Consider the following 21242-nt stretch of genomic DNA (forward strand, 5'->3'; position numbering starts at 1 on the left):
TACCACTGCAATGAGTATGGAGTAGTGTTTCGGGCCACCACGAGGGCCGCCTCCTTCCATTGTCACTTGTGGTGTGTATGCACATGCGTTGCACCCACGTGAGCTGTTAATTAAACAAAAATGAGAATGCAAAAGGCCGTAAGCAGATTAGAGAAAGATTATGCTAAGAACTTATAGGTGAAGACGTTGTGTCCCCACCCGAGTATCATTTGTCTGCATTTTGTGTATGATTCAGGCGTACAGGGTACCTTGCATAGTACTCTCTTGACTTAAGTTATCCAACTTTGCATGCTTTAGTACCCTTGCCCTAGAGGGTTAAGGATTCCCCTAATATGTCGTCATGCTTTGAAAGCTCAGCCTTCCGTTTTTTTTTTTTTTTTTAAAGGACCCAACAGATCGTGGCAGAGAGTTGACTGAGGGGCTCAGCTCACATCCTACTAAGAAGTTTGTGGATTGCAATGCCGGCACATCATGTCTTGCTTTTGTGGACCATGCATGTCATTCTTTCGGAAATATCATTGTTTTGGTGTGGGGTCACTTGAAAGCATGTAAAGAAATTTTGTATGAACAGTTTTATGTTGCATAGTAAAACATTTGGCTCCATTCTTATTTTAAAATTATAGTATTACTTTGATTGTTGTGTTTGTCAGACCCTGATGTCTTGTGTTTTTGTTTTTTAAAGAAAAAGTGAAAAATTGAGGTGTGACACTGGTACTTCAAAATAGTACCCACACACACATTGACGCAATGCGGGTGCACGTGCACGTGCAGACATGGCCCCGAGACTCGGTTTGATCAAGTCGAGTGCTGCTGACAACACCCAACCCCCTTTTACAAGGAAAAAGTTGAAAAAAATCCCATCTCTCTCTCTCTCTCTCTATCTTCTTTCCCTTTTCTCGCTTTTCCCTTCATCTTTCCATGCATGACACACTCGATCTCTCAAAGAAATAACAGGGCAATAGACTGATTGTCCTTTTAATCTCTGTCAAAAAAGGATGACAGCCTATCATCCCTTTCATGATGTTAAACGTGGAAGAGAGAAAGAGAGAGACGGGAAAGACATATCTCTTATTATCGTGCCCTAGTCTCTACTTAAAGAGAGATTAGGGCACGTCTAGAGCTGTTACATAAGGGAGCCTCATAAAGTTGTAAAAAGACAAAAGAAGACTCCAATTTTTAAATAATCAGAAAACTACTACACTTAAAATAAACTTCCTGATTCAACACTACCCCTCAAGCTGGAGCATAGATATTGTTGAAGCATGTAAAGATGGGTCTTGGGACAGGGTCTGGGTCCAGACCCGATCCAGCTTGTAGCCCTTGTTGGGCCTTACTTAAAGACTTGTAACCCTAATTTCTAGAGCTAATGAAGTTTTAAGAGAGAGAGTGTCTGGCGGCTAGTGAGCATCAGACCTCCTCACCCGTGGTTTTTTCTCCCTACATCCTTGTTCGATCTTTATTTCTCGTGTTTCTACTGTTTCAACATGGTATCAGAGTCGTGAAGTTCCAGCGTAACTGGTTCGTTTTTGCTTCTGTTGTGTTCGTGTTGGAGGAGGACTCGTGCCCGATACTGTTCACTGCTCGACTCTATTCACTGCCCGACGCACCCGACGCTCTACCGCCCAAGCCCAGCGTCGCCCGACGGGTCTCCCTTCTGTGCCTTCGACTGCCCTGTTTCTGCCGCTCTGTTTCTGCCGCCATGAAGTTCCAGCGTCACCCCCTGCATCGTCCGGCGAGCTGGTTCCGTCCTGTTTTGCTGTCGTGTGTCCACTGCCTTCATCGCCAGACCTTGGTGACGCCCGCAGTAGCTCCCTGCAGCTGATCATCGTCCCGCTGCCGCTAGCTTCATCTGTCTATCTGCCCACTTCTCCTGCCGCCGTCGGTACTTCTTGCTGTCGCTAGAGTCCTGTGCGGCCGACGGAGTCCTTGGTGCGGCTTGTCTCCAGCCTGCCGTCGGTACTTCTTAGTGCCACCGGCATTCCTAGTTGTCGCTGGTGCCCTTGCTGCCACCAGTATTCCTTGCTACCGCAGGTGCGCTCCTTTGACGTCGGTGCTGTTTTTTTTTGTTTTGTTGTTGTCGACTGGTTCGTGATCATGGCAGCATCTTCCTCTTCGACCATCAACACTGATCAGACTGAAATCGAGGCTTATAGAACTGAGAGTGTTCCAGTTCAGGTCACTATCATTCGCCTCACCAAGAAAAACTATCTTAAGTGGTCTACCGCCATCACTATGGGTATAGCTGGTCGAGGCCGTATTGCCTATGTGAATGGGAGTAAGGTTGAACCTGCTGCAAATAGTATGGCTTGGGATACTTGGTTTCTTGAGGACAACCAAGTGAAAACTTGAATTGTCAATTCGGTGTCATCTGATATTCGATCTCTCATTCTTCGTAAGAAGACGGCAAGGGATATGTGGATTATTTTGGAACAAATGTATGGCCAGAAGAAGAGGAAGGTTCGTGTGTATCAACTGATGAAGGATGTGTATGCTCTAAGGCAAGGGGATCTCTCAGTCGCAGATTTCTATGCCGCTCTAAAATCCAAATGAGAGGATCTTGACTACCATTCAGATGATACTTGGAACTATCCTCAAGACCATATGCATTATGCGGCCAAAGAGTGGGAGAATAGGATATTCCTATTCTTAGCTGAACTGTAAACTTATATTCTCTGCAAATCGTTGTGTTTTGCAGGACTTGGTGACAAGGAAGAAGATTGGGATTGGTTTGGTGTTTGAAGGCTTATATCGACTCCCTATCCACGTGGCTACAACTCTTATGACAGCAGTTATCAAGACCGAGAAGAAGAGGAAAGAGTGTCATCAGCTTTTTTTTGTATTGGCATGAACGCCTTGGTCATCTCCCTTTTGGGATTTTAAAACAATTGTTTCCTTATTTATGTTCTAGTTTGAACATTTCTATGTTATCTTGTGATGTGTGTCAGTTTGCTAAACATGTTAGGGCTTCGTATCCCATTTCAAATAGTCGTGCTAATAAAGCTTTCTCCTTGATTCATTATGATGTGTGGGGGCTTTCGGGAATTCATTCTCGTGGTGGTTTTCAGTATTTTATAACTTTTATAGATGATTACTCAAGGAGTACCTTTGTTTACCTGTTGAAAGACCGTAGCGAAGTGTCTCACGTTATAGAAACTTTCATCCTCCTCGTGGAAAACCAGTATTGTGGCTCGGTCAAAACTTTCTGGTCTGATAATGCTCATGAGTATATGTGTCAAACCGTTGAGGATTTCCTTTGAAAAAGGGGGATTGTTCATGAGACATCGTGCAGCTATACACCTCCTCAAAATGGGGTTGCTAAGAAAACAAATCGTCAGTTGCTTAATGTCATCAGAGCTCTATTGTTTCAAAGGAACCTTCCAAAACGTTATTAGGGAGATGCTGTTGTCACTAGTGCATACTTGATTAACTGCATGCCTAGTCGTGTGTTAAATGGGCGGTCACCACTCTATGCTTCCAGGGAGTAGTCAACCCTTTCATTTTCCCCCTCATGTCTTTAAATGTGTTTGTTTCATTCATGATCACAGCCCCAATGTAAAAAAACTTGATCCCAAGTCAATTAAGGGAATATTTATTGGGTATTCTCCTACTCAAAAGAGATATAAATGTCTAGATCCCACCACTGGTCGTGTTCATGTTACCAAGGATGTCACATTCTTGGAACATGTCTCCTATTTTGGTGAGAGTCCTCTTCAGGGGGAGATGTCAAGGGAAGAGTATCCTCCAAGTCAAGACATTCAGTTTACAGATTTTTTGGACTATAGGCGCGAAGAAAAGCCATCTGTCAATGAAAATCCATCTGTTGAGGTGCTTGAACAGAAAAGGAATGGAGAGTGTTCTACTGGGATGGAAAAGGATACTCTAAGAGAAGAGATTGTACAGATAAGGTGACTGATGGTGAGAATACTCTTACTCTGAATCCCAATCCTACTTTTTCCTTAGATGACCCAAGTTGTGCTCAGAAGCAACCTGTTGAGGAAGATAGACAGATGGGAACTAAAAAGGAGGATCTTCCCATTGCCTGAGGAAGGGTGTCAAGTCATGTACTCAACACGCCATTGGTAACTGCATATCTTATTCTAGATTGAGCACTGATTACAAATGTTTTGTATCTTCTTTGTCTTTGGCTGTGATTCCCAGGAATGTTACAGAGGCTCAAAATGATCCCAAATGGACTCATGCTATGCAAGAGGAGATGGAGGCCTTGGGCAAAAACCAGACATGGGAAGTGGTAGAGATCCCTGAAGCGGCGCATCTGGTTGGGTCCAAGTAGGTCTACACCATTAAGTACAGACCAGATGGGAATGTTGAAAGGTACAAAGCTTGTCTGGTGGCCAAGGGGTTCAGTCAGAAATATGGGATCGACTACTTAGAGACGTTTGCTCCTGTTGCTAAGATGAAGACCGTTAGAGTTATTATTTCTTTAGCAGTGTTGAAGGGTTGGAAGATGTGCCAACTTGACGTTAAAACGTCTTTCTCAACGGAGATCTTGAAGAAGAAGTCTATATGTGTATGCCCTCAGGTTTTGAGAGACCTGGAAAATGCTATAAATTGAAAAAGGCTTTGTATGGGCTTAAACAGTCTCCTTGGGCAAGGTTTGAACGTCTTAGACTTGTAATGAGAAAGCATGGCTACAAACAAGGAAATGGAGATCATACCCTGTTTGTAAAGAGGATGGATGGCAAAGTTACTCTTTTGTTAGTTTATGTGGATGATATGATCGTTACAGGTGATGAGGAAGAGGAGATAGCAAGAGTAAAAGGTTTATTATCTGCTGAGTTTGATCTCAAGGACCTTGGCAAACTAAAGTATTTTCTTGGTATGGAGATTGCTAGGTCCAGTACCGGCCTTGTGTTAAATCAACGGAAATACACACTAGATCTATTGGACGAGACCGATAAGTTGGGGTGTAGACCAACTTCTACTCCTCTTGATGTTGGACACAAGTTGAGCCTTAGAGATTGGGAGTTGCTCTGTGAAGAAGCCAAAGGAAGATATCAACATCTTGTTGGGAAGTTGATTTATCTTACCCTCACTCGACCAGATATCACCTTTGCTGTGAATATACTGAGTCAATTCATGCATGCCCCGACTGATGCACACTTGAAGGCTGTGGACAGAATATTGTGCTATTTGAAGAGGAATCCTGGCAAGGGGCTCCTATATGTGAAACAAGAGCCTGTTGAGATCGAAGGGTATTCCGATGCTGACTGGGCAGGTTGTGCTAATACTAGAAGGTCTATCTCAGGATACTGTGTTTACTAGGGAGGAAACCTTGTTATCTGGAGAAGCAAGAGGCAAGATGTGTGTTCTCGATCTTGTGCAAAGCCTGAGTATAGAGCTATTGCTATAGGAGTGTTAGAGTTACTATGGCTGAAAATATTGCTAGCTGATATCGGGATAGAGATTGGAGGACCCATAAAGATGTACTGTGACAACAAGTCTGCAATCAACCTAGCAAATAACTTTGTACTACGTGACAGAACAAAGCATGTTGAGATTGATCGCCACTTTATCTGCGAGAGGATTGATGCTAAAGAGTTAATCCTACCTTACATGAAGTCGGAAAACCAAACCACTGATGTTCTGACTAAAGCTCTATCTTCAACTTTTTTTGAGAGAAATGTATCCAAGTTGGACATGTTTGATATGCATGCCCAACTTGAGGGGGAGTGTTGAAGCATGTAAAGATGGGTCTTGAGACTGGGTCTGGGTCCAGACCCGATCCAGCTTGTAGCCCTTGTTGGGCCTTACTTAAAGACTTGTAACCCTAATTTCTGGAGCTAATGAAGTTTTAAGAGAGAGAGTGTCTGGCGGCTAGTGAGCAACAGACCTCCTCACCCATGGTTTCTTCTCCCTCTAGTTGAAGGTTTTCCACGTTACATCCTTGTTCGATCTTTATTTCTCGTGTTTCTACTGTTTCAACAGATATCAACCATGCTCAGTTGTCACAACATCTAGAGAAATCACCAATTGGAAGAGCCTTCGTAAACATATCTGCTGTCTGATCTTCAGAAGCTACATGATCCGTAAACACCACACCTTCTTTTATAAGATTCCGAACATAATGACAATCCACCTCTATGTGCTTAGTTCTTTCATGAAATACTGGGTTGTTTGCAATATAAGTAGCAGCCTTGTTATCGCAGTACATTTTCATATGAGGACATGAATATTGATATTTGTTAACACAAATTTAACCCACGTCATCTCAGTAGCTGTTTGAGCCATTGCTCTATATTCAGATTCTGCACTGGATTTAGAGACTACATTTTGTTTCTTACTTCTCCATGATATGGATTGCCCCCAGCAAAGATGCAGAAGCCAGTGGTGGATTTTCTATCATCAACAGACCCTGCATAATCAGCATCACTATAAGCTGCAACTTCTAGAGATTTACCTTTCTTAAAGAAGAGGCCTCTGCCCAGGGATGACATTAGGTATTTCAACTCCATCAACGCAGCATCCTAGTGGACTCTTCTAGGTTTTTCCATAAACTGACTTAATTTCCCAATAGCAAAGCTAATGTCTGGTCTTGTTACAGTAACATAAAGAAGTTTGCCAATGAGAGACCTATAAGATCGTGAATCTACTAGGTCCGATTGATTATCATGAAGATGAAAACGTGGATTCATAGGGAGATTAGCTGGCTTGGTCCCTAACATCCCTGTATCCTGGAGTAGGTCAAGGACATACTTCCTCTGCGACAATGTTATACCTTCTTTGTTCTGCGAAACATCAATCCCAAGAAAATATCGTAAATGACCAAGATCTTTCGTGACAAAATGCTTTTGAAAGAAAGTCTTTGTAGCTGAGATTTCTTGATCACAATCACCTGTCAAGATAATGTCATCAACATATACTACCATAACAACTATACCTTTGGAGGTCTTCTTGATGAATAGAGAATGATCCACATTGTGAAACCACCTCTGATAATTTGTGGAACCACGCCCTGGGACTTTGTTTGAGTCCATAAATCGCCTTCTTCAAACGACACACTTTACTACACTCCCCCTGTCGCTCAAACCCTGGGGGTTGCTGCATATATACAGTCTCCTCAAGATCACCATAAACAAAGACATTCTTCACATCAAGCTGATACATAGGCCAATCAGAGTGTACTGCAACAGAAATAATGAGGCGGATAGTGCCCAACTTAGCCACAGAAGAGAACGTCTCAAAAAAGTCAACGCCGTATGTCTGAGTGTAACCCTTAGCCACTAATCGAGCCTTATATCGCTCTACTGACCCATCTGAATGATACTTGACCGTAAATACCCATTTGGAGCCAACAATGTCACAATTTTCAGGTGGATCAACCAATTCCCAAGTATCACGTTGTACGAGAGCATCCATCTCATCTTGCATAGCTTTCCGCCATTTACAGTCTAGTAATGTCTGTTGATGACCAGTTGGTACAGTATGGACTGACATAGCCTTAAGAAACTGTTGTAAGTTGTCATCAAGATGGTCAATGGAAACAAAGTGAGAGATAGGATGCATGGTACACTGTCTCTTGCCTTTGCGCAAGCCTATAGGCAAGTCTTGTGAAGGATCACCATCAGGTACTACTTCAGTGAAGCTCACATCTTGAGGAGAGTCTGATGGTCGACCATGAGAGGGATCCTGTCGCAGAGTGTAGACCAATGGAGGGTCCAGGAACCTATTCATAGTCGAAGTAGGAGAAGGAAATGGTGAAGGAAAAGATTGCAACGGGACCGGAGGAATAGGTAGAGGAATACGACATGGCATCTCGGATGACACTGAAGTAGGACTAAAGTAGGACTGAGACTCGAAAAAAGTGGCATCCGCACTAACATACTCTTTTTGAGTGACAGGGTCAAAGCACTTGTATCCTTTTTTGTTTCTAAGATAGCCAACGAACACACATTTACTGGCTTGAGCATAAAGTTTATCACGTTTAGGCCCAAGAATATGAACAAAACAGGTACACCATAAAAATTTTAGATGCAACAAGAAATAAGCTTCGATTGGGATAAACAAGTTTAACGGATACTTCGTTCTCAATGGAGGATGAAGGTAAACGATTTGTCAGGTAACAAGCCATGAGTATGGCATCACCCCACAAGTATGCAGGTACATGATTATGAAGCATTAGGGTACGAGCAACAGTTAGAAGTTGCCTATGTTTTTGTTTGGCAACTCTATTCTGTTGTGAGGTATGAGGGCATGTAAATTGGGGAGAGATACCATTTTCAGCATAAAAGGTCATCAAGATAAATGATTTGAATTCGATAGCATTATCAGTGCGAATACACTTAACAACGAAATCAAACTGAGTTTTTATTTCAATAATCAAGTTTTTTATAATACAAACTGTTTAAGACCTTTCCTTCAAAAGGAATACCCAACTGACTCGAGAGTAACAATCAACAACGACCATAAAATACCTAAACTTAGCTCGGCTAGCAACCCTACTAGGCCCCCACACATCAACATGGAGAATATCAAACAACCCTTGACTCGAAGGACTAAGACTCGAAGGAAAACTACTACGAGTGTGCTTGCCAAGTTGATAAGTCTCACATTGAAAAATATCTGGGACTGAGACATTAGGCAAGATAGAACGGAGCTTCAGCGCTGAAGGATGACCAAGCCTGAGATGCCAGTGGAAGAATGTAGACTCTGATGTAGAGGATGTAACAGCAAGACCCATAGGAGCCGGCATGATGTAAACGCCCCCTTTCTCATAGCCGCCACCAATCTACTTCCCAGTTTGTAAGTCTTGAAATGAGCATGAACCAGGGTCAAAAATAATGCTACAGTGTAAATCAGTAATCAACTGTTTGACGGAAAGCAAATGAGATGGAAATTCAGGAGCATATAAAACATGTGGAATAGTCATGGACTGAGAAAGCTTCAGATCTCCATAACCCAATATGGGTAACATTCTACCATCTACAATTTTGACGTGACGTGGCTGAGAGAATCTATGTAAAATAGTAAAAGAACCAGGTCTACTGCAAAAATGTCTTGATGCTCCTGAGTCAATAATCCAAGAGATACCTGATCCAGACGTGGACGTATCCACTGAGAAGGCTCGATCAGTCAAAGCTGTGGAAGCTGAAGCGTGTGAGGCTTTGTGTGCCAAAAACTGTTCATACTCAGATCTGTCAATGCTAACTGTAACTGTCTCTGATACTCTGCTAGACAACGGGCCATCCACAGTAGGAGTGGCAACCTGTGTAGAACCCATAGGAGGATGAGTAAGACTCTTGCCCTGTTTGGTAACCATACCTCTCCCCTGTGACATAGAGGATGGACGACCATGTTTATCCCAACAACGATCCTCCAAGTGTCTCATCTTTCCACAATAGGTGCATTGGAACCTCCCACGACCACCAGTTTCACGACCTATACTTCTTCCTCTTGACACTATAGGCGGTGACTGACCACGACCACCCCCCACAACAAGCACAGAAGCTGGCATCACATTAGCTGGTTGGGACAAGCTAATAGCCAGACGACTAAGTCTATTGTATGCATCAGAGAGATCAGGAATTTCATTTCCAGTGAGCATCTGATCTTTGGCAGCGGCATAATCAGGAGAAAGACCAGCAAGAAACTTTGCAACTATGGTAGGTTCAAAGTGTGACTTATAATAAGATTTGCATGGAGGGCGCAGGAATTTCAGTCGCTCATACATAGCTTTAACTGTTGCAAAGTACTGTGATAGATCTTGGTTCCCTGTCGGAGATTGTGCAATTCTTCAACTTGAAGGATTTTACTTACATTTTTATCTTGTGAATATGTCTGCCTAAGGAATTCCCACATCTCCTTAGCAGTAGTATAGTAAGTAATGGTAGAGGCAATTTGTGGTTGGACGTTATTCATAATCCAAGACATAACCATGTTGTCGTCCTCTTTCCAGGTCATGTACTTCCCTTACTTGTCAATAGGTTCATCTTCTTCAATTATGTGCCTCTTTCGATGTCCTTTAACTGACAACATAAAAGACCTGGACCACAGTTCATAATTGTATCCATCTAACTTAACAGTAGATCCATAGGAGAAGGGATTTCCAACTCCTTTATGATCATTGCTGTTGATAGATTGTGGGTTTCGGGTCCGGATCCATACCCGACCCGCCTTGTAGCCCGTTTTGGGCTCTACTTAAGTCATGTAACCCTAATCCTTATGAGTTAATGATAATCTTTAGAGAGAGAGAGTCTGGCTGCTAGTGGGCACCAACTCCTCCTCATTCGTGGTTTTTTCTCCCTCGTGTTGAGGGTTTTCCACGTTACATCGTGATCATTGTTTCTCTTCTTCTTCGTCTTGTTCGTATTTCTACATGGTATCAGAGCCGTGAAGTTCCGGCGTTTTTGGTTGTCTTTTGCCCGTGTTAGAGGAGAATCGCCCGACACTGTTCATCGTCTCGCCCGTGCCCGACGCTCGTGCCCGAGCGTCGTCTGTCACCCCGCCGCCGTCTCCGCCCAGCGCCGCCCTGATCAACGCCGATCAGGATTCCGCCGTCTCCGCCTAGCGACAACCGGCCCAGCGACGCCCTGGTTAGCGCAGCCGCTTCCGCCCAGCGTCGGCCTGCCCAGCGGCGTTCCCGTTCTGCTGCTTCCGCCCAGCGTCGGCCTGCCCAAACGACGACCTGTCCAGCGGCGGTCTTTTTCCGCCCAACGCCGTGTCCTTTTCCGGCGCCGTGCCGCTCTGCCTGGTCTGTTTCCGCCCAGCGCCGCGCCGCTTTGCCTGGTTCTGTTTCCTGCTCTCTGTCCGTTTTTTGGTGTTGTATCGTGTGATTGCTTCTTGCTGCCCTTGCTGCCTACTGGTCTGTGATTATGGCAGCCTCTTCCTCGTCAACCGTCAACACCAATCCCACTGAAATAGGGGCTTTTAGAACGGAGAATGTTCCCATGCAGGTCATCACTCTTCGCCTCACCAAGGATAATTATTTCTCGTGGTCGCCTGCTATGACCATGGGGATTGCTGGCCGTGGTCGCATGGCCTATATTGATGGGAGCAACCCCGAACCAGCAAGAACAAGTGATGTGTGGCATACTTGGTTTCTTGAGGATAATCAAGTGAAAACTTGGATTGTCAATTCCGTTTCCGCCGATATTCAGCCCCTTATCCTTCGGAAGAAGACTGCTAGAGACATGTGGGTGGTCCTCGAGCAAATGTATGGCCAAAAGAAGACCGCAATTCGTACTTACCAAGTAATGAAGACAGTCTATGGCATTCGACAAGGGACCTCGTCTGTTGCAGAGTACTATGGGGCTTTGAAAGCCAAGTGGGAAGAGCTTGACTATCATTCTGATATTCCTTGGCATTGTCCCCATGATCAGGCGCTCTATGTTGCTCATGAATGGGAAAACAGGGTGTTCCTATTTTTAGCAGGTTTAAATGATGAGTTTGAAGGTGTTCGAAGTCAGATTTTGAATTCAGGGGAGGTGTCCAGTATTGAAGATGTGTACTCCTGTGTTGAAGCGGAAGAACAGCGAAGGCTTGTTACAAAAGAAGGGAAGAGGGAACTTGTGCCCTATAACGAGAGATCTGCTCTCGTGAGTCGTGGTCCTGGCGGCCCATCTAGGTCTCTTCGCCGGTGCACTCACTGCAAGAAGACAGGTCACACTGTGGATTATTGCTGGGATCTTCATCCAGAAAAGAAGGGGAACAGAGGGAGATCTTTGACTGGGAGAACGCCCGTGTCTGAGGTGCAAGCCTCTAGTGGAGAAAAAGTCTCCATTTCTGCTGACCAGCTTCGTGAACTAAGGGCTTATTTGGGCAGGCTCGATGTCAACAAGACTGAGACCTCAGAGGGAACTACAGCTAATCATGCTCTTGCAGCTATTGGCAATCAAGGTAACTCTTCTGTGGGGGAATGGATTGTCGATAGTGGTGCTACTCATCACATGACAGGTAACCCAAAATTGTTTCATGAGTATAAGTTGTCCTCGGGAAGGGAACGTGTTTCTCTTGCAGATGGTTCCTCTACCTGTGTGGCAGGCGAAGGCACTCTGTCCTTGTTGGACAAATTTCATGTGCAGGGCGCTTTACATGTTCCCCAGTTTCCTTTAAATCTCTTATCAGTCAGTAGACTTACTAAAGAATTGAATTGTGAACTTATATTCTCTGCCGATCGTTGTGTTTTGCAGGACTTGGTGACAGGGAAGAGGATTGGGATTGGTTTAGCTTCTGATGGATTATATCGTCTTCCCATACGTGTGGCTACTGCTCTGTTGACAGCGATCCGCAAGACAGATAAGAGAAGAGAAGATTGTCTTCAGTCTTTTATGTACTGGCATGAACGTTTTGGGCATTTACCTTTTGGGATTTTGAAACATTTGTTTCCAGACTTGTGTTCCTCCTTTGATGTGTCTTCCATTTCTTGTGATGTTTGTCAGTTTGCCAAACATGTGAGGGCTTCGTACCCTCTTTCTTCTAGTTGTGCTAATGAAGCTTTTTCTCTGATTCACTCTGATGTATGGGGACCTTCGGGCATTCATACCCGTCAAGGTTTCCAGTATTTTATCACTTTCATTGATGATTTCTCTCGTGCTACATTTATATACTTGTTAAAAGACCGCAGCGAGGTTCCTCGAATCATCGAGACATTTATTCTTCTTGTGCATACCCAGTATGGTGCGAATGTTAAAACTTTCAGGTCCGATAATGCCCGTGAGTACATGTGTCGGCCTGTTGAGGAGTTTCTTAGACAACGGGGGATTGTTCACGAGACATCCTGTAGTTACACCCCCCCTCAAAATGGGGTAGCTGAAAGGAAAAATCGTCAACTTCTTAATGTCACCAGGGCTCTTTTGTTTCAGAGAAATCTTCCTAAACACTATTGGGGTGATGCAGTTCTTACTAGTGCCTATCTTATTAACCGCATGCCCAGTCGTGTTTTGAATGGTAGGACTCCCCACTCGTTGCTTCCTGGCAGTCGTCCACCATTTCCTCTTCCTCCTCGTGTTTTTGGTTGTGTATGTTTTATCCATGATCACAGTCCAAATGTCAAGAAACTTGATCCTAGGTCTATCAAAGGTGTCTTTGTTGGATACTCCCCTACGCAAAAAGGATACAAATGTATTGATCCTATTACTGGTCGAGCTTATGTTACGAGGGATGTTACCTTCTTGGAACATGCCTCTTACTTTGGTGTGAATCCTCTTCAGGGGGAGCAGTCTGTGGGCAGGGAAGAGTATTCTCAGAGACAGGAACTTCAGTTTATAGATTTTTTGGACTACAAGAAAACAGAATCACTTAATACTGTTGATGTGCCTGAGAATGAGGAAAGGGGTGACAATAGCATTGAGAAGGAAGGCCCTCAGTTGTTTGGACAGTTCTACTCTAGACGAGGTACTCGGACAGAGGTGATGACTTGTGATGCTAGATCTACTTCCAATCCCAATGCCACTCCTTCCCTGGATGAACCAAGTCCTACCGAGGAGACCGTGGAGACCCATGATGAGGTTGAAAAGAAGAATGACGATCTTCCCATTGCCCTGAGAAAGGGTGTCAGGTCATGTACTCAACACCCTATTGGTAATTTTGTTTCTTATTCCAGACTTGGGAAAGATTACAAGTGTTTTGTTTCTACTCTTTCTTTGGCTGTGATTCCCAGGACTGTCGCTGAAGCTCAAAGTGACTCCAAGTGGGCCGATGCAATGAAAGAAGAAATAGATGCCCTAAGAAGAAACTTGACATGGGAAGTGGTGAAGATTCCTGAAGCCGCTCACCTAGTTGGATCCAAATGGGTGTATACCATCAAGTACAAACCAGATGGGAGTGTTGAAAGATATAAAGCTCGACTTGTGGCCAAGGGATTTAGCCAGAAATATGGAATTGATTACTTGGAAACCTTTGCTCCTGTTGCGAAAATGAAGACTGTGAGGGTGGTTATATCCCTAGCTGTGATGAAGGAGTGGAAGATGTATCAACTGGATGTTAAGAATGCATTCCTCAATGGTGACCTCGAAGAAGAAGTATATATGCATATGCCTCCAGGATATGAAGAACCAGAAATGTGTTGTAAGCTGAAAAAGGCATTGTATGGCCTTAAGCAATCGCCTAGAGCGTGGTTTGAACGACTGAGAAGAGTGATGATACGTCATGGATACAAACAAGGAAATGGAGATCACACTCTGTTTGTGAAGAAGAAGGAGAGCAAGGTTACTCTCCTGCTCGTCTACGTAGATGACATGATTGTTACTGGAGATGATGAGGAAGAGATTATCAAGCTAAAAGGGTTACTGGCTACAGAATTCGACCTCAAAGATCTTGGAAAACTAAGGTATTTTCTTGGTATGGAGGTTGCTAGGTCTAGTACTGGTCTTGTACTAAACCAAAGGAAATATACATTAGACCTGCTGGAAGAAACTGGTAAATTGGGATGTAGACCTACTCCTACCCCTTTTGACACTGGGCACAAGTTGAGTCTCAGAGATGGAGAGCCTCTCTGTGAAGAAGACAAGGGAAGATATCAACGTTTGGTTGGGAAGCTAATTTATCTTACCCTCACGAGACCTGATATCACCTTTGTGGTGAATGTTTTGAGCCAATTCATGCATGCGCCAACCGATGCACATCTGAAGGCTGTGGACAGAGTGCTATGCTACCTGAAGAAAAATCCTGGTAAGGGACTCCTGTATGTGAAACAAGAGACTGTGGAAATCGAGGGCTATTCTGATGCGGATTGGGCAGGTTGTGGTGATACCAGACGATCCACTACAGGGTACTGTGTCTACTTGGGAGGAAACCTTGTTGTATGGAGGAGCAAGAGACAGGATGTTTGCTCTAGATCCAGTGCAGAGGCAGAATATAGGGCAGTTGCTATGGGAGTGTCAGAGTTATTATGGTTGAAGATATTGTTGACTGACATTGGAATAGAGATTGAAGGACCTATGAAGATGTATTGTGATAACAAGTCTGCAATCAACTTAGCCAACAATCCTGTACTTCACGACAGAACAAAACATGTTGAAATTGATCGTCACTTCATTCGGGAAAGGATTGATGCGAAAGAGTTGATCTTACCTTACATGAAGTCTGAAGACCAAACTGCTGATGTTCTGACGAAAGCTCTTCCTTCAGCTTCATTTGAGAGGAATGTATCCAAGTTGGGCATGTTTGATATGTACGCCCAACTTGAGGGGGAGTGTTGATAGATTGTGGGTTTCGGGTCCGGATCCATACCCGACCCGCCTTGTAGCCCGTTTTGGGCTCTACTTAAGTCATGTAACCCTAATCCTTATGAGTTAATGATAATCTTTAGAGAGAGAGAGTCTGGCTGCTAGTGGGCACCAACTCCTCCTCATTCGTGGTTTTTTCTCCCTCGTGTTGAGGGTTTTCCACGTTACATCGTGATCATTGTTTCTCTTCTTCTTCGTCTTGTTCGTATTTCTACAATTGCCACCCTTTGGTTTGTTGCTCTCAGCCATAATGAACAACAACAGGAATTAAGAACAAGAATACCACGATAAAATTGTGCAACAGCTAGGGCACAGGAAATCAGTCCTATTTATAATCAGTCAGTCATGCAAAGGAGCTGATAAACAAAGTAGAATTCAGCAACATCACATGCACATCAATAGCCCACAGAAAATAATCATGACCTTCTTCACGAAGACTTCAACAAACAAAACAGCAAACGGCACAAACCACCTTCACCAATCTGCCTATTGACTGTTACTATTGACTGTATTCTGTAGCAGGAGTTTCAGAGGAAAAAAAAACAGCAAACATGCAGACTTTCTTCATGCAGATTTTACCAGACTACATACCTTCAACCACGACATGCCTTCAACTTCATAATTATATAACATAAATAATTACTAGAGGTAGAAAACATCAAACCCTAGTATCCACAGCGTAAACTTCTGAAGAATACAAATCAGTCATCCATTAACCACGAGATCATTCAAAAAATAGTCTGCCTTTGACTGCAACCATCACCCACAACTCTGAAACATGTGTCTTCATATCTCCAATGATCTTCAGACCTTGCAAGGACCAGATCTAGGGCATCTAATCACTACTGATCATGTCTTGGCAGTGATGAGATCCCTAATCTCCCATACGATACAGCCCCTTAGGGCAAACTGTTACCCACGGCAGATCTGGACAGAATACTAGAGATGAAGAGGAAGAGGAAGAAGAAGAGAGAAGGAAGGCATTAGAGGGGAAGACGACCTGCAGCTGGAGTCAGACAGGTCTAGGGAGACGAGGCTCTGATACCATGTTAAACGTGGAAGAGAGAGAGAGAGAGAGAGAGATGGGAAAGACATATCTCTTATTATTGTGCCCTAGTCTCTACTTAAAGAGAGATTAGGGCACGTCTAGAGCTGTTACATAAGGGAGCCTCATAAAGTTGTAAAAAGACAAAAGAAGACTCCAACTTTTAAATAATCAGAAAACTACTACACTTAAAATAAACTTTCTGATTCAACACATGACAATCTCTATCTCTCTCTCTATCTCTCACTTTTTAAATGAAATAAAAGGACAAACTTGTAGCCCTTCCTTGAAAAGGGACTAAAAAGGGGCATCCGGTGATCTCCTTGGAGACCCCATGTATCATTTTCAAACATAAAAACAATTAAAAATAATTGTATCTAAAAGATATATGTAAAATAGTTAATCAAATATATATGAAATTATATATATACATATGTGTGTGTGTGTGTGTGTGTGTGTGTGTGTGTGTGCACTTGTTGCACCCACACCCAAATTTCTTTTGCAAATTATTGTATCGCACGTGCACGTGCACCTGTGTGACATACGATACAAGAAACATACAGAGAAAATCTCTAGAAGAAAGATTTAAAATGAGACAATCTAACCTACACAATATATATAGAACAATTTGAATGTGCTAGCTGTATTATGAACCGTTGGAGCTAGCCAGCAGCTAGCTCCAAGCTGCAAAGAACTGCAGCAGAAAATTAGAAAAATAAAAATAAAATTTTGCAGATAAATAGTTACAAAATAAACCTATATCTATTGTGTATTTGTCCACAAATATATGTACATACATATTTAAATGTTCTTATGAACAAGTACATTATATATCGATACATAGTTCTAACAAACCCAATCCCAAAAGTGTCAACATTTTAGGTTGAAAAGTTCCTTTGCTTTATATGCTGAAAACGGAGCAAGCAGAGCTGGTTATTATTTTAAGAATGAACTTGCATACGATCAGAGAGTGATTCCAATCAGCATAAAGGGCAAGTATCTAATCCAAGTTTGTCAAACATCAAGCTGGAGAAGAGACAGCCAAGCTGACTAGGTGCATCAGCCTAGGCATCCAGGCTACCGCCTAGTTCCAAATCAGGCCTAGTCTCGCATTTAACTACTGAGCACACACACATGAATCCATATCAAAATTTAATAAATTGTGTGTGTGTGCCAATGCATATTTTTTTGCCCTTTTTTCCTGTTATGTGAATGTAACCACAAAGTAACAAAAACATAGAATGTAACAAAATTTTGAAAAATTCCAACTAGTTTTTTAAATAACTATAACCCACAAGATATAAGTTCAAAATTTAAAAACTAAAGCTGGAAAAGCAGATAAATCACTCGGCTACTAACTAAAAGTTACTCACAAGACATAATTGAGCTTCATAAAAAGACACAATATGAAGCCAAATCACATGGTAAAATTAATTTGCAACTGACCAGACAATCCAGACGGGCATTGATAGTTTCCATATCCTTCAATGGCTGCAATAAATTAGCCCTAAGAAGCCTAGTCCTGTAAAAGATTCCCAGATTGAAACTGCACTTAGTGCATACTACATAGTCTACATTAGGACAATAAAGTAGCATTTAAGCTCACTGACATAAGCATGATAAGGGCTGAAAAGAAATGTTATAGCTGAAGTTAAATCTGAGAATACCCGCCAATTGTTTTAGTTGTCTTTAGCAAATGGAAGAGACTTGTTTTCTTTTCACTCTTACACCGGAAAGCTAAATCCAGGGGCTCAATAATTTCCAAATTCTGCACACTAGCCATTTGAATGAAGCAATAGTATAAAATAAGAAAGCATACAAGTGGGAAACTATACATTAACAAATAAAATATGTACCAACTAGAACCAATTTAGTGAAAGCCACCAACAAGCATACAACTCAGTCTAAACATCCTTTGACAATGTGGTTGTGGTTCCAAAATAGCAACTGTAGAGACATTTTTTACCCTCACTCTTGTATTTTTCAGGACTTATCGACTGAGAAGACGATTGGGGGACGCCATGAGGAAGGAGGCATTTATACCTATCTCAACCAGTTGGAGTTGCTGCATCATCCATAGAGTCGAGTACTAGTCTTTTCCAGTGGCACCTCAAACTCGTCATCCCTCTCTGTCCAACCTTCTTCTTGTTGTTCCTCAGTTTTCTTCTTTAGCTTTCTTCTAGTGTGAAAACTGTCAATTCGAGGAACATTCTCGCAGTTTCCTTCCGGTATGAGTCCTTCTAGTCAGAGTTCCTTTAATCTTATACATGTAGATGTATTGGGACGTAGTTAGGTTCCTAGTCGATTGAAGTTTTGTTATTATTTAGTCACTAACAATGATTATTCTACAGAGCCATGGGTGTTCCCGTTAAAAGAAAAGTCAAAATCATTTGTATTCTGAAAGCATTCATTCTTAAATAAAAACTCAGTTTGGTTCTTGGCTCAAGTGTATTCGCATTGGCAATGTTCTAGAATTTAAAACTGCTCCATTATTACAATTTGACAAAGACCATGGCATTTGTCTTCAATTCAAGTGCACACATACATCCCAACAAAATGGGGTAGCGAAAGAAACCCCCTTCTCAATGTTGCTCGAACACTTATGCTTCAAAATCATGTTCCCTCGTATTTTTGGGGAGTTGCAATGCTTACCGCATGCTATCTCATAAATTGAATGCCCTCTTTCATTGATGACCAAATCCCCATTCTGTTACTCTATCATGGGTGCTCATTGTTTCATACTGCTCCTCAAGTGTTTGATTGTGCGTGTTTGGTTCACATACTGGGACTAAATACAGATAAATTTGGTGCTCAAGCTGTTAAATGTGTGTTTGTTGGCTATCCTAGAAATCAAAATGGATACAAGTGCTTTGACCCAATCTCCAAATGAGAGTATCTCAATGTGGATGTCACATTCTACGAGTCACAGCATTATTTTTCTCATCCCATGACACTACTGAGGTGTCACACTCATTTCCTCTCCTCATTCCACCTTTTCCTTAAGAGTTTACCCCTTGTCTCACTCGGTTCAAGGACCATCCACTAGTATATGCTCAGAGATAGGCTCCTCCTTATGACTCCCCAGCGGCTCCTTCTTAAGAGGTAAGTACACCTGATAATTCTAATGGGCGTAATATTGATCCTGGCAGCCTTGCATATTCTCCTCTGCTGAACAAGATGTACCCATTGCTCTACGTAAAGGAAAAAGGCAATGTACATTGCACCTAATTTCTTTGAGAACATGATTAACATTTTTGTAACTTGTCTTTCAGGTTGCCCCACATCTCTTTTGTTGTAGGATAATACACAAGGCCATTTGCTAAGTGTGGCTGCACACTGTTCATAATCCTTAACATGACTATGTCGCTATCTTCCATCCAAGTAGCATAATTACCGATCTTCTTTTCTGGTTCAATCTCCAAGAAGATATGTTTTCATCAGTGCCCAGAAACCAACATCATAAATGTTCTGGACCAAGGAGGAGCCATAAGAGAATGGATTTGCAAATGCCTTATAATCTGCAACATCATTAGAACTGTGTCCACCCTTGGATTGTCCCATGATGTTAGCTTAAAAGTTGCCAAACTGTCGACCAGATGTGAAATAGTGCACTTACAAATCTGGATAACTCTAGTAAGTCAGATCTGAAACAACAAATTAGGGCAGAAGGAAATTAAATCTGCTCCTACGTCAACTTTTAGCAGATCCTGCTTCAACAACATAAAATCTGATCTCTTCCCACATGAGAGATGAGAGAAGACTGATCCAATGCATTCAACTGGTTGACTAGAACTAAAAATCTCTTACGACAACTGCCATGGTAGCTATTTGCCATCAACAACCACATGAAAGACCTCCAACACAGCAACTTGATTCTGCAGCAATGACTTGTCATCAAGCACCACTTTCAACATCATTCACTGCATCAACGACTTGTCATCTACTACCACTTTCAACGCTTGCTCCAACAACCAAGAGATCTGATCGCCTGAATTCTAGTTCACCATTAGCGATCAGATCTTGGATTCTTGGGTTGCAGAATACTAACAAGAAAGAGACCATGGCAGAGAGACGAGAGAAGAGATGGGGAGCAGAAAGATGGGAGAGATCGCAAACACTTGAGCATCAAGCCCTTCTAGGAACGGATTGCTCTAATACCCTGTTGCAATGTGATTTTAGGAAGAGAAAAGCATTCTTTGGATTAACCCTAATCTCTCTCAAAGAGAGACTAGGGGTTGACACAAGAAATTACAATAAGGTCCACAACAAACATAAAAACGATAAAACAACCCTCTAAACTATTCTAAAATTTTAATAACTCCGATCTAACTTTGTTATTATTCCCAACAACATCTATGCTCCAGCTTCAAGGGGAATACTGAGAGTTAAAAATTGAGGTTTATGGTAAATCAGCATAAGTTGTGAGGAATGTTCAAAAACTCGCCAAGTCAACCTGGTGACTTGGGTGACTCGACTCGGCTTGCCCCCCTAACAAGTCAGCCTACTCGTTTTACTTCATTTTTCAATATTTTATTGCTGTTTGTAGTTGATACATGTTAAGATATAAGTTTTGTTTGTTACTTTATTAAAGATACAGTTCAGTTTGTTAAAGACAAGCAATATTAATTAAATTGATTGAGTTTCTTTAATGCTTTTGCATTCGACATGCTAAATTGCAACAATTCAAGGAGGATGAACTAAGTTGTGGCTTCACTTTATGCTATTTTCACTTTTTTTTTAATCATATAAGTGAAATTAAGTTATTTTACAAACTTTTTATGTATAAAAGACAAGTTATATATATATATATATATATATATATATATATATATATATATATATATATATATATATATATATATATTGATTTATTTATTTAATTTATATTTATATTTATATTTATACTTATATATTAAAAAGTTAGCATAACCCGGCCCGAGACACCGAGTTGACCCACCAACTAACAAGTCAAGAACAGTCGAATCGAGCAGTCTTTTATATTTGACTCACATTGT

The 21242-nt window shown here is 42.1% G+C and overlaps 1 protein-coding gene across 3 annotated transcripts in view; it reads right to left on the minus strand.

The window, feature by feature from the left end:
- LOC116265827 (DNA mismatch repair protein MSH4) overlaps nt 1–21242 on the minus strand; it is a 59195-nt gene that overhangs the window by 26684 nt on the left and 11269 nt on the right. For all 3 annotated transcript variants that reach the window (XM_031646773.2, XM_031646772.2, XM_031646774.1), the window contains 2 exons: nt 17895–18002; nt 17674–17749 (listed from right to left, as the gene is read on the minus strand). In XM_031646773.2, the coding sequence (XP_031502633.1) occupies nt 17674–17749; nt 17895–18002 (184 nt within the window). The remainder of the gene's footprint in view (nt 1–17673; nt 17750–17894; nt 18003–21242) is intronic.

The sequence above is a fragment of the Nymphaea colorata genome, chromosome 12 (assembly GCF_008831285.2).
Source record: "Nymphaea colorata isolate Beijing-Zhang1983 chromosome 12, ASM883128v2, whole genome shotgun sequence".
NCBI classification, from domain to species: Eukaryota; Viridiplantae; Streptophyta; class Magnoliopsida; order Nymphaeales; family Nymphaeaceae; genus Nymphaea; species Nymphaea colorata.